The sequence below is a fragment of the Stenella coeruleoalba genome (assembly GCF_951394435.1).
Source record: "Stenella coeruleoalba genome assembly, chromosome: 5".
In the NCBI taxonomy this organism is placed as follows: domain Eukaryota; kingdom Metazoa; phylum Chordata; class Mammalia; order Artiodactyla; family Delphinidae; genus Stenella; species Stenella coeruleoalba.
The window spans coordinates 140,195,689-140,210,319 of NC_137150.1; the positions used below are offsets into that span (position 1 = coordinate 140,195,689).

A 14,631-nucleotide genomic window follows, 5' to 3' on the forward strand; every position below is an offset into this window, starting at 1 on the left:
TCCCTCCAGTAACTGTCCCATCACCCCGGTGACAGGTTTCAGCTGCAGAGGTAGTGACAGCTCCCGTGTCCAGAAGGATTCTGATTTCGGGGTGACTTTTAGTCTCCTAGAACAAGGACCGCCACACTTAACCTTCCTACAGCCTACGACCTCTGCAGCCGGCCTCAACCTGCCAAGCCCTAAGCATTCAGTGGAAAACTGCCGCCACGTTCGGATCAGACACAGCCAGGCGGGTGTCCCTTCTCCTCCCAGCATCCTTTCGGCAGTTGAGGTTTCCCAGGAACCAGGGAAGCCATCCGCGGGTCTCTGGGCTGTGTTTTTCTAGCAAGAGCCCCATCTGCGAGGAGGAAGCACGTGCACACACACACACACATGCACACACACAGAGCCTGAAAGGATTGTATAATCAAGCCCCTCGTAGCTAACTTCGGTAACATCTGTTTGTGTTAAGGGGAGCCCTTTGAAAATGGTTTCTTTTTCCTTCTCTATAAAAACAACCTTAATTTTAGAACGTGGAGAAATGGCGCGTGGCAATTATTTTTGCTTCCTTCAACAAGGCGTGTTGAAGTAAAACGAGATTCATTTCCAGAATTGAAGCCCCAAGAGACCCTGATTAACACGATCAGCACCTACAATCCCATGTCACAACTGTGGGCACACAGCCCTGCGGAGCCAGGCCGCCAAGGACCCCGCCGCTGTGCATTCTGCTTGCTGGCAGACTTCAGCAGATGGGCTGCTAATGTAATTAGGAATCGTTGTGTTAAATGAGCCATTATTGAAATTATCTGCTCATTTTCCTATCTATTAACCTGCTGAAGAAGAGGCAGCGATATCTGAGAGACCTCAGGCTGCTAATCACTAACTAGACGTGGAACCAGTGCTTCTCCTTAATGCCGCCTTTTTCCTTATTACAGCAGAATTAGCAAATGGCTTTCTGTGGGGTTATTGCCCAGTGCATCAGCCGACAATTGAGAACGGACAGTGGGAGCCGTGCACAGTCTGGAGGTTTCCACAGGTGGTGAACCTTGGGGAGGGAGCCCCTCCGACAGACGTCTGGTCTCTCTGGGGCACAGGAGGCAAGGCTTGCGTGAGTCAGCCTTCTCTGTTCCTCTCCACCCGGAGGCACTGGTAGGGGCAGGGCAGCAAGGCAGGAGGGAGGAGAAGACTAATACAAGGCAGCGCTACGGGGAATCCTGGAGGTGGCGCAGGGCACACTCAGAGCCGTCCGCCCAGGGATCAGGATGTGGGGGCTTCATCCGTCAGCTGTGTATTTGGGGTTCAGGGCTGCGCCCAGCAGTGAGCGTTCATTCCTGGGCACCTCAGGCCTGACGTGGATGCTGGAGGGCATCTTTTTCTTTTTTCTTTTTTTTTGCAGGTATGACTAGGGCTTTACTGGGAATCACACAGGGCTGGGAAGGGAGCACACTGCGCCCTGGATGCTGGAAGAGCCCCAGCAGCTGGAGTGAGTGTGGCGTCAAGTGGAGGCACCAACAAACTCCCCCCACCCCATCATTTTGTTCCTACCTCTGGTTAGCCTTGGATAATTAAGAGGCAGCGTGTGATCATATAGCAACTGGGAAGTTAAGTTAGCCACTCTAGCCAATTCTAGAAAAGCTAAATAAAGTATGTGCACAAGTGTATCAGGAATTCGCCCGGTGAATTCTCTCCAGCTTCTTGGCAGGCTTACCGTCTTTATCAGCTTTCCACTCCTAGGTGGAGTTCATGTGTATTTCCTCCCCATCTTATGGACCAGGTGATTATCGAATTCCTATCAAAGGTAGTCATTATGGAGATTGTTCCAAAGACTAAGAAAAAGGGCTTTGCCCTTGAGCAACTTACAGGCTCACAGAGAGGAAACCTGTGCACCTCGGAGAAATGAGAGGCCAGTAAAAGACATCAGACAAGGGAGGGGGCCAAAAATCAGGCCACGGCTGTCAGAGGAGAGGAATGGATCAGGGCCGCCACTGAAAGGCCTCTTGGAGGACGTAGGACTCTGCCTGGGTCTCAAAGACAGCACTGTGTGTGGTTTGTAATTAACCTCTGCTCGCTGGCAGAGAGCAGGAGAGGTGGCTCATAACTGTATGAAAACAAAAGGAGGAAAATAAAACCCCATAAGATGTGCCATTTTAAAAACAAGCGGCTTCCCCGGTGGCGCAGTGGTTAAGAATCCGCCTGCCAATGCAGGGGACACGGGTTCGAGCCCTGGTCCGGGAAGATCCCACATGCCGCAGAGCAACTCAGCCCGTGCGCCACAACTACTGAGCCTGTGCTCTAGAACCCGCGAGCCACAACTACTGAGCCCGCGTGCCACAACTACTGAAGCCCATGCGCCTACAGTAGCCTGTGCTCCGCAACAAGAGAAGCTGCCGCAATGAGAAGCCCGCGCACCACAACAAAGGGTAGCCCCCGCTCGCCGCAACTAGAGAAAACCCGCGCGCAGCAACGAAGAACAAATGCAGCCAAAAATAAAAATAAATAAATTTAAAACAAACAAAAAAACAAGTAAGCTTTGTCTAGGCAGAGCAGGGCATGGCGATATAGAGTCCTGACTGTCCCCTAAAGGAATCTTCCTGGAGAATCTGTTAGCTTCAAATCGCTCCAGAACCGGCCCTGGCCAGAGGTTCCTTGGAGTGTCATGGAGTTTGTGGCAATGGCCACCGAGGACTGACCTCTCTCCCCACCTCCTGCTGAAAGTTGCGCGTGTGATCCGCGCTAGCAGTTATTACTCGCTTCATATGACTGAATTTACTCCTCGCAGGCATCCTGTGAAAGAGGTCAGTGGCCCCCTTCCCGCACGAGGGAGCAGAGGAACAGGACAGGAGGACGACGTGGTCTTGGTCCCAGGCCTTGTGTGCTCTGTCACTGCCCAGCAAAATGAAGAGCCACAGTGACGTGAGGACAGGGCTGCCCTCCTGACATGGAGAAAAATCTGTCCACCATCAAAAGCCGTCCGGTTCCCTCCCAGCAGTAACTTGTGCATAATGGCTGTCCTTGTTTCATGATTATTTTATAAAATTGCGTTCTGCAAGTTTGAGTGGGGCTGCTAAAACTGGGGAATATTGTCAAAGAAGCATCCTGCAAAGAAGAAAGTCTTCACTTAGAGGGTAATGGGATTTTCACACCTTGTCTTCTGGAAAAGGTCATCTGAGATCTTTTGCCCTCTCCACATTTTGTGTAGAATTGGTCAGTGGATAATGCAGGTTGCTTTTATAAGTCAATAAACACATTCCGTTTGTCTGGAATGTGCATTTTTCCTATATTGTTTATTTTTAACATCTTTATTGGAGTATAATTGCTTTACAATGGTGTGTTAGTTTCTGCTGTATAACAAAGTGAATCAGCTATACGTATACATATATCCCCATATCCCCTCCCTCTTGCGTCTCCCTCCCACCCTCCCTGTCCCACCCCTCTAGGTGGTCACAAAACACCGAGCTGATCTCCCTGTGCTATGCGGCTGCTTCCCACTAGCTATCTCTTTTACATGTGGTCATCTCCATTTGGTGGAAGTCTCTCAGTCCCCCACTTTTTCATTCATTCAACAGCTGTTCATTGAGCACCTAGGTCGCCCTGGGCACTGTCCAAGGTGCTGGATGGAGAAAGGCTGGTGAGCCTCACGTGGGCCCCACTCGCATGGGGGTGCCCTGTGCTTGGATGTTCTCTGGAGAAGACAGGCTCCAGTGTGAAAATGATGCACGGTGGGGACCTGCTTCTTCCATAAAAGAGCCCTGAGGTTGGCAGAAAGATGGGAGCAGTGAAAAGCCGGTGACCATCAGAACACAGGACGCTTGCTCCTCGTGGAGACAGATTTTTGTCTGCGTTCCTAAATTCTGGAAGAAATGGCACGTGGGTTCTACAGGAGGCTGCTTAGTGTAGGGCAGGAAGCGGGGACTTGCAGCTCTCAGAGGCCTTCCTGCATTTCTTGTTGTAAAGCAGGGATGATGTTTCTTACACACTTCTGAATCATTTTCAGTTGTGCTTCGAAAGTGCGAAGCATATCCCGCTTTTGTTTGTATTTTCAGTGTCCCTTTATGGGACTGAGCGACAGGCTCTGTGGTTAGACTGTTGTGTGTACTTGGAGCTGAACCCAAGGAGACGGGAAGTGGTGTTGGAAGTTCCCGGGATAAGGACGCAGCAGGGCATGTGCAGCGAGTGAGTGGAGTAGGGGTGAGGCATCCAGAAAACTTCTGCACCCTGAGCCTTTGCCTGCCAGTGGTTTCAGGGTGGATGCTGCAAAATTTATAGGGCAAGCGACTGTATTTTTTTTTTTCCTTTTCAGTTGAGACTAGGACTTGCAAAGGGAAAATCATGGCCCTGGCGCGAGAAGTCAACGTGAGAAAAGTCCGTTTCCAGGTCATCGCACAGAAAAAAGGTGTGGGCAGCTCAGAAGCATTACTTGAAGCCCAACTCAGAGCATTTACTGCTCTCTAGAAATCCATTCCTTCCCTGGCTTTGTGGCTGCCTCATGTATCTGGGCCGTCTCTCGCCTCAAATCTTATCCTCTAGGTACGGCCGAGGTGGCGACCAACTTGGTCGAGCCGTGACTCCAAATTGAATTTTCTTGAAAGCTGTCTTGTGCTGAAACAGCTGGGGACGAACGCCTGGCCATTAGGAGTCTTCTGTGTAAAATAATGCCGTCTATGTTCGCGTGTGACTTTCTGTTTTGTGTCGCCTGCCTCTGCGAGGAGGGGTAACGTGCAGCGTGGCAGAAGCGAGGACGGGAGTGTATAAGAGGACTTGGTTCTGATGTGTGATGCGGAGGCTGTAGGTGGGATTCCACACCCAGGAGAGCAGACTGAAATGTCTGCAGGGAATGGGGCCATTGTGCCCAGGACAGCGGTCCTGTGTCTGCTTTGCCTGGGGCTGGTTGTGCGGGAGCATCGTGTGTGGATGTGGAATGCCAGCCTGGGAATCGGCCGTCAGGTGGCCTGGCCTTTCCACAGGCATCCTGCTGGGCTGTTGGGTGCGTGTTTGCCAGTGAGACCCAGGAAAGGCTTGTAAAAACGGCCTGCTTTCATGGCTGCCGTGAGCCTGGAATTCTGGGCTTTTGGGTTTCTTTTCCTTTCTTCTTCATCTCTCTACTACTTTCACCAGAGCAACTTTAAAAGCTCATCTTGCCTTCAGGAACCTTTTAAGTCCAGGACATGGAGATGGCACTGAAGACGCAAGGCCATGTGAGTTACATATATTATTAGGTCAGCTTGGACTATGTCTGCTGTGAGGACAGAGTGAGCTTTATTCCAATGATGGGTGAGGCTCTGGCCCTTGCTGAGTTCCCACTGTCCATATGTGATATTGTGATTTATATGAAGAAACACATTTATACAAAGAAATATGTATTTGGTCTTTGTCCGAGTTCCTGGCTCAGGGCTCCTGAAACCCTTGGGACTTCCTGGGTGATAAGGGTGATAAAGGTGTCTTTTGTTTCTCATAACAAGTCCCTTCCAACCGCACCTGCGTCACGTCAGTCAGCTGGCTGTTGGAAAGCCCTGAAGGATGGGAACCAGCCCTGAGAGTAGAGAGTTGCAACTTTCAGCCTCATTTCCAGGGAGGGGAGACGGGTTGGAGGTTGAATCAGTCACCAGTGGCTAATGATTTAATCATTCATCGCTACAGATGAGGCCTCCATAAAAATCCTGAAGGGCAGGATTAAAACAGAAAATGTGACAGAGGAAGTGATAGGATTAAGAAAAATGTGTATAATTGGATGTAAATGAGATAAACCCATCTCTTAAAAGAATTGAAGTTAAGGAGGTATTTTTAAAAACATGCAGAGGGCTTCCCTGGTGGCGCAGTGGTTGAGAGTCCGCCTGCCGATGCAGGGGACACGGGTTCGTGCCCCGGTCTGGGAAGATCCCACATGCAGTGGAGCGGCTGGGCCCGTGAGCCATCCAGAGCCTGTGCTCCACAACGGGAGAGGCCACAGCAGTGAGAGGCCCGCGTACCGCAAAAAAAAACAAAACAAAACAGAAAAAAAACATGCAGAGATTCTGATATGAGTGCCCACTGAAAATCAGAGCATTTAGAAGCAGCAAGAAAGGGAGAACTCTGCCTGGTAGGACTATCTGGCCCAGCCCCATGGACCTGCAGACAGATCTCCACCTAATTTTCCTTGTTACCAACTGTTCGGTGGTACATGCGAGGATTCCTCGGCATCCCCATTTCCCCTCCTGTAGAATCCAAGTTCATGCAGATTTAATTGGTGCCCTTGGAATGTTTATGTGAAATTCAGGTGAAGCCCATTCCAATCCAGGTTGTGGCTTGGGAGATCGGGCTGTTGAACATCAAATATTTGAATGGAGAACAAGATAATATACTTTTTTAATTGCGTTCTGTCTGAAATCTTTCCGAAGCCTCTGTCGTGAGGCCCTGCAGCTTTTCTAGTGACTGTGTTCGTAAACGGAATTAAGAGAATTCATTTCCCAGAGTTACGAGGCATAAAGGGGCATTTATCGTCTCTCTATTCAGTGCGAGAAGCCCCAAAACATGTTGAGCAGAAGAAGCTGGACCTTCCTCTCGCTCCCCTGACAAAAACTCCACATGATTCCATTTATATAACGTCCAGGAACCGGTGAACTCAATCCCTGGTAATAGGATTCAGAAAGTGGTTGCCTCTGGGAAACAGGAGGGATTGACTGGAAAGGGGCAGAAAGGGACCTTCGGGGAATAAGAGGAATTCCTGTATCTTGGTTTGGGAGAACACCATGCCAGAGCGCACCAGTGGAAAATCCAAGATCTTCTGTTTTTATTTGTGTGTAAATGCTAGCTCGTTAAAACTAAAAAAAAAAAAAAAAAAGAAGTGGTACCTCTGACAGGTGTTCCTAGGTGCTATGCAGCAGAGATGAGGGATGCCCAGTGCCAGGACGAGTCTGGGAAAGCATCCTGGACGTGTGGAGGGAGAGGAGGGGGTGAATCAGGATTTCCAAGTGAGATTGGAAAGGCAGGAGGAGGGCTACCCCAGCCAAGTGACAAACCCGGCCAAGAGCCCAGGGTGAGAAAGGGCTCTGCCTGGTTACCAGGTGCCAGCAGCTGAAAAAGGAAAAATCCCACTTATTCCACTGAATTTACCTTCGTTTAAGGTTGAGTGCCTCTCTGAGGCTAAACTGATTCCACCTCGCCCATGCGAGCTTCACGACAGACTGTTCAGGGTTCAGTTTTCTAACAGCTTTTTAAAGATATTTCTAATCGACGTAAGTTTTTTCCAAATAATACATTGTTCTTGGTACTTAATTTTTAAAAGAAGTAGTCAAGAGTGTTGCCTTATTCAAGTAACCTGATGGTTTCTCTGTTTTTCCTTTAAAAATAAAAGCTGCAGATACTTGTTGACACTGGAAGCAGCAACTTCGCCGTGGCCGGGGCCCCGCATCCCTACGTCGACTCATACTTTGACACGGAGAGGTGAGTGATGGGTCCGTGCCTCGCACGGCCGGGCTTGGGAGCACCGCATGAACACTTCAGAACACACTGGGAGAAAGTCACCAAAACGCTGTTGCATTTTGAGGGGGATATATTCATGTATGTATCTGTGTGTGTGGAGGTACCTGTGTGTACGTGCACATGGTGGTGTGTATATTTGTGTGTGGTGTGCAGGTGTGGCACACGTATGTGCGTACACACATGTATACCTCCATTCCAGATGACTCCACAGGAGGGTTCTCCTAATAACCTGGGTGTGTTCTCATGAGCGCCGCTTTATAGAAACTCAGTCAGACAGCAGTTTTGTAGTCAGACCTGAGTCGCAGGGAGGTGACCCTTTGATGTTTGTTGGGCCCCTCTAGCCCTAACTTGGAGGTGCCCCTGAGCCGGGCAGGGGGCATTGGAGGTGAGTGTGAGACTGTTCCGGGCAGCAGCCTGGCGTTGCTTGGAAAGCCACCTTTGCATCGCCCTGAAGATTGGTGGCATGGGTCAAGGTGTGGTTCACTGAAACACTTTCTGTGCCAGGAGGTGTTTCTGACAAGAGGAATCCATGACTCATTGGAAAGGATGTATTGTGAGCACAAAGCCCTCAGGCCTGAGGCTGCAAGCTAGCAGCTGTGGGCAGGGTTGTGAGGAAGTGTGGAACCCAGATAGAAGTCTCTGGAATAAGACCAGACTGCATGTCCAGGCGCTGGGACTCGTGCGTGTCACTGTTCATCTCTGAAGGGGCCCATGGAGTCAGAGTCACTATCCCCCGGGTATCTATTGCTGCCCTAATGCTGTGCACATTTTAATTTCACATCTATTTTTGTGACCCTAGAATTTAAACGAAACAGATAAGGCGAGTAAGCTGACGTGTGGTTTGCTTTTTAGGGTCGTGAGCTGGTATATCACATTTCCCTGCTGCAAATCTTCTTCGTGTCTTTCCTTTTTCACTCCCTACCCACAATCTTTGGTTCTGGGGAATAAACCCCAACTTCAGTTGGGGGGGGCAAAAAAAGGAAGGAAACATACGAGGGAAAGTAACAACTGGGAAGGTTCAGCAAAGCCCGGGCAGCGTCAATAAGGCAGGAGACGTTATACCGAAGTGCTCATCTCTCTTCTGCCCGTGCATCTTGGTCTCCATTTTGATGGTACAAAGAGCTATGGTCTCCTGTGTGTCCAGCTGGAGGCAGTGGTAGTTGGTGCTACATGGGCCCCTGGGGCTACAGTGATAGCTGGTTGGCACCTCCTTCAGGGAATCTGTAGCTTAGTTTATGACTCAGCATGTTGATAACCTTTAATCACTGAAATTCTGGATGAAACTCCTGGCTTGTGATTGCTTTGTGAAGATTAATGTGTGCCCTGAAGTTGTTACTGTGACCTCAGATGCCTGGAAATTGGGGCAGCGGGTGTGCAGCCAGGGGAAGGAGGTTGACTTTTGATCGCCGGCTGCCCTTTGCCCTTTCCCACTCAAATTGTGGTTTGTCTAAATCCTCTGCCCCAAACAGCCCGCTCCCCTCAACCACTTCATCATCGAACAGAAGTCAGTCCAAACCTCTCATTTTTATTCACGTAGCCCAGGAGGTCCAGGAACCAAGAGACTGGCCCAGGTTCAGGCTTCTAGGACAAGAGGTCCCAAACTTGAGCCCTGGCACCCCCTCTATAGAGTGAGCGCTTTGTAATGCCCTGAACTGAAACGCAAAGGTAGTGTGACTCATCTTCATATGTAATTCTAAACTCACTGATGCAATATGCAGGAGTTTGGGGGTGCGGGGTAAAAGGAGGGAATTCACAGGAAGGTGATGAGTACCTCTATGTGTAAACACCCTGGGTAGGATACACATGAAGTTGGAGGGTGCCTGAGGCTGTGAGCATCCCCACAGACATGCAGCGCCCAGTGCAGACTGACAAATCGGATTAAAATAGACTCCGACGCCCAGAGCAGCTTGGTTTGGTGATGTGAATTTCCCAGATTGGTGAAGAATCTTAGTAAAGTTTCCCCCTGAAAATATCACCTTCCTCAATTTACGCAGTAGTTGCATTCCTAGAAAACGCAGTGTATGTTAAACTATGTAAAAGATGTTTATCCTGGTGGCAAGGCAATCCCAGCTCTATGTTTTTTCCACTACAAGGCTCTTCCTAGTCTACACATTCACGCCGTTTCCCCACGCCTACTGGGGGCTCTGCCTGCCGTAGAGACAGAACAGACATCCCTGGAGCTCAGTTACATCTTTAACAGTTTTCCTCCCCAGAGCAATTTTGTTTTCCATCACGCGTCTGTGGACACATGATACAATACAGCAACGGTACAGCACAGTAAAGCCAAGTTCGGGTCATGTGTGTATCCACTTTATAGATTTAAATGTGTAAATCTAACACCACGGGTGGATATTTCCTTCCCAGTAGGTAAGTGGCGCAGCCAGGGGTCAATAAAGGTCAGAGTGTGCTTTCGACCAGGTTACCCTTTTGCTATGCAGATGCAGTTATGGAAATGTACAAGGGTAAATAATAGTCAACATTACAAATCCTGTGTACAGTGTCATTCAATAAGTGTACAGTATTTAATCGATGGTAGGACTGTCTTTCTCATTTGCCTTCGACTTTGTTCATGGTTGTGTTGAACCATGGTTCTCTTTCAGCCTTCAGTGGGACACATCCTTCTAAGCTTCCTGCTAGCCAGTTTGGGGTTCAGCTGGCAGATGGCTTTTGTCTTTCCTACTTAAAGGTGGAGCTCCTCTGGCTCTTTCGCAAACCTGATTTAATGTGAAGACTCCTGGGAACGTGCATAGCTCCCAGCAGGCCTGCCCTCCTGCTAATCCCACAGAAGAATTCCGGGCTCCCTCCCAGCTTTCTGAGCACTCAAGGTTCTCATCTACTTCTCCCTTCTGAGCAAATAAAGAGAGACGTAGCAGAACCTGCCAGCTTTCAGAAGCCCCAGACTCCCTTGCACTGTCAGCTTCCTCCCATTGGCACCTCCGTCATTCAGACTTCCACCTGCTTTCCTTATTTGCAAGTATTGTTGACATTTACTTAATACCTTTAAAACATGACCCATTTTGGACCCCTAGCCCTGGTACTGCCTTTCTTTTAAGGAGATCTCTTCTTCAATAGGGCTATCAGGTTTCTTCCTAACTGAATCAAAAGTAAAACATCACATTTCTGAATTTTAGGCAAGTTCTCTTCCTAAACAGCATCCCTACTAACACGTGTGTTTTGTAGGGTAAATACTTGCTTAAATTTATAGTAACCTTTCTTTCTCTCCTTTCCTCTGTTTTTTTCTCCGCGCTTCTCATAGGCTTATGTCAACGCAGATTTATCATTATAAAGACATGAACTATAATTTACATAGTAAAGTGTGTAGGATTAATTTGTCTGATGCTTTCAGCTGACTTTAGAGTTGGCCTAAGGTACACCTTCCACCATGGGATTTGATGGAAGCCGAGGGAATGTTCTACGTCCTTTCTCAATTTTTGACAAAGGTTTCTTTTCTGAGATGCAGCTCCCTGCCTTGTGATGTTTCTGTATTTGCTTTGTCCCTCTGATCTCTCTTAGTTATAATAAGGTTTCTGGTTGGGTTTGTCAGCCTCTGATTCAAGTCCCCCAGTCTCTGGATATTCAGGTTTAATGCTTCCTGAAACATGTCCCAGTAATTGGAGATTTGACTTGGGGTACTTTGACAAGATCTCTTTGATTTGTGGAATCAGACATCAGGTTACCATTAGTCATTTGTGTAGCTTTGTCCCACCAGAAGCCCTCTTTTCATGTTGGTGAATGTTCCAATGAATTACTATATAGCAAAAAGACTATCATGTATTTTTTTTAGATGTACTTCTTTTTTAGCGAGTAAAATAGCCTCCAGTCAATTGGCTTCATGAGAGAGTCAAAAGACTCATTCCCCCTGACCTTATACTAATCTTTTCAGGAAATTAAGTCTATTTTCATTAAAAAGCTTCCTCCTCCTATACTCCATCTGGGGTGAAGCCCACAGAGTAACTGTGGCAAGAGAGCAATTTCTTGTCCTCAACTGATGCTTGTAAGTAGAATTGGGATACTAGAAAATTACCAGCTAATTTCCTTAAGGAGGCTGAACTGGAGCCTTGAGACCCAGTGCCTCATCTTTCCATGTGCTGATGACAGACATTTTTGCCTGATTATTTAGATAATTTCTTGAGCCTGCCCATTGCTTGCCTGTCCAGGAGAGGTCTTGCCATATTGGAGCCCTGAAGCATTTGCCATTGGCGAGGACGTTGATGACGCTCCAGGATGGATGGAAGTCCCTGGGCTGTCAGTGGCCCCGTTTACTCTGATCTGGTCACTTCCAGACCTTAGAAGAGCAAAATGGGTATCTGGTCACCCGGTCCAGGCCAGCTATCCCCAAAGGTAGACCCAGAACTGTGAAATGTGTGGAAGAGCCCCGGGGAAGTCTCTGGGCAGAGTTTTCCAGGAGACTCAGCATTCCCTGCGTGGGGTGGCTTGCGGGAACCAGAGCCGACCCCAGGATTCAACTCTTTTGAATTCTGCCCTTTCACCTTTTCACTGTATGTTCTCTGGGTTTCTTTAAAATAATAAAATGTTCTGTGGTTCTTTTCTCGTCAGTTCGATTGATTTCACTTTTCAGTCCTGCATTCCCTGAACACTCTTATCAGAGGCAGAATGTCCCCTGAATTTGGTTCAAAGTGATTTTATTGCTGTGAGTGGACTTTTTCCTGGCTACTCACATCCTTCCTGGATGGCTGTTTCTGTGCACCCAGAATTGATACTGCAAAGGAGCAGTCGATCTGGGGTTCGCTCTCCACATAGTTAATTAATATGCAGAACAGTTGAGAGCCAAAGCATTTTAGTGCCCAAGAGATGGGATGTTAGAACATAAAGATGGAGGAGTGCACTTTTTAAAAAAGTCTGCTCCTGGAAACTATACATTAATGACCCTCAGAATTGCTTATGGTTCATCTCTGGGGTTTCTATTCTTTGAGGTTTAGGTTTAGTTCGAGGGGCCCAGTGAATACGAGCTAAGAATTACTTTTTTCTCACATTATCTGGAACTGTGCTTTCTACAAGGGTAGCTACTAGTCACATGTGGCTATTAAAAATTTTTTTAACATCTGTATTGGAGTATAATTGCTTTACATTGTTGTGTTAGTTTCTGCTGTATAACAAAGTGAATCAGCTATACGTATACATATATCCCCATATCTCCTCCCTCTTTCATCTCCCTCCCACCCTCCCTATCCCACCCCCCTAGGTGGTCACAAAGCACCGAGCTGATCTCCCTGTGCCATGCGGCTGCTTCCCACTAGCTATCTATTTTACCTTTGGTATTGTATATATGTCCATGCCACTCTCTCACTTCGTCCCAGCTTACCCTCCCCCCTCCCCGTGTCCTCAAGTCCACTCTCTACATCTCCATCTTTATTCCTGTCCTGCCCCTAGGTTCTTCAGAGCCATTTTTTTTTTTTTTAGATTCCATATATATGTGTTAGCATACAGTATTTGTTTTTCTCTTTCTGACTTACTTCACTCTGTATGACAGACTCTAGGTCCATCCACCTCACTACAAATAACTCACTTTTGTTTCTTTTTATGGCTAATAGTCCATTGTATATATGTGCCACATCTTCTTTATCCATTCATCTGTCGATGGACACTTAGGTTGCTTCCATGTCCTGGCTATTTTAAATAGAGCTGCAGTGAATATTGTAATACATGACTCCTTTTGAATTATGGTTTTCTCAGGGTATATGCCCAGTGGTGGGATTGCTGGGTCTTATGGTAGTTCTATCTTTAGTTTTTTAAGGAACCTCCATACTGTTCTCCATAGTGGCTGTATCAATTTACATTTCCACCAACAGTGCAAGAGGGTTCCCTTTTCTCTACACCCTCTCCAGCATTTATTGTTTGTAGATTTTTGATGATGGCCATTCTGATGGGTGTGAGGTGATACCTCATTGTAGTTTTGATTTGCATTTCTCTAATGATTAGTGATGTTGAGCATTCTTTCATGTGTTTGTTGGCAATCTGTATATCTTCTTTGGAGAAATGTCTATTTAGGTCTTCTGCCCATTTTTGGATTGGGTTGTTTGTTTTCTTGATATTGAGCTGCATGAACTGCTTGTATATTTTGGAGATTAATCCTTTGTCAGTTTCTTTGTTTGCAAATATTTTCTGCCATTCTGAGGGTTGTCTTTTCGTCTTGTTTATGTTTTCCTTTGCTGTGCAAAAGCATGTAAGTTTCATTAGGTCCCATTTGTTTATTTTTGTTTTTACTTCCATTTCTCTAGGAGGTGGGTTGAAAAGGATCTTGCTGTGATTTATGTCATAGAGTGTTTATGTCATAGAGTGTTCTGCCTATAAGGTTCCCTCTAAGGGTTTTATAGTGTCTAGCCTTACATTTAGGTCTTCAATCCGTTTTGAGTTTATATTTGTGTATGGTGTTAGGCAGTGTTCTAATTTCATTCTTTTACATGTAGCTGTCCAGTTTTCCCAGCACCACTTATTGAAGAGGCTGTCTTTTCTCCGTGGTATGTCCTTGCCTCCTTTGTCAAAAATAGGTGACCATATGTGCATGAGTTTATCTCTGGGCTTTCTATCCTGTTCCATTGACCTATATTTCAGTTTTTGTGCCAGTACCATACTGTCTTGATTACTGTAGCTTTGTAGTATGGTCTGAAGTCAGGGAGCCTGATTCCTCCAGCTCTGGTTTTCTTTCCCAAGATTGCTTTGGCTATTCGGGGTCTTTTGTGTTTCCATACGAAGTGTGAAGTTTTTTGTTCTAGTTCTATGAAAAATGCCATTGGTAGTTTGATAGGGATTGCATTGAATCTGTAGATTGCTTTGGGCAGTATAGTCATTTTCACACTGTTGATTCTTCCAATCCAAGAACATGGTATATCTCTCCATCTGTTTGTATCATCTTTAATTTCTTTCATCAGTGTCTTATAATTTTCTGCATACAGGTCTTTTGTCTCCTTAGGTAGGTTTATTCCTAGATATTTTATTCTTTTTGTTGCAGTGGTAAATGGGAGTGTTTCCTTAATTTCTCTTTAGGATTTTTCATCATTAGTGTATAGGAATGCAAGAGATTTCTGTGCATTAATTTTGTATCCTGCTACTTTACCAAATTCATTGATTAGCTCTAGTAGTTTTCTGGTAGCATCTTTAGGATTCTCTATGTATAGTATCATGTCATCTGCAAACAGTGACAATTTTACTTCTTTAAATTTATTTATTTTTATT

At 46.7% G+C, this 14,631-nt stretch overlaps 1 protein-coding gene across 1 annotated transcript in view; it reads left to right on the forward strand.

The window, feature by feature from the left end:
* The window catches only part of BACE2 (beta-secretase 2), an 86,721-nt gene that overhangs the window by 26,762 nt on the left and 45,328 nt on the right, over positions 1-14,631 (forward strand). The window contains exon 2 of the mRNA XM_079921735.1: positions 7,310-7,398. Coding sequence (XP_079777861.1) covers positions 7,310-7,398 — 89 coding nt within the window. The remainder of the gene's footprint in view (positions 1-7,309; positions 7,399-14,631) is intronic.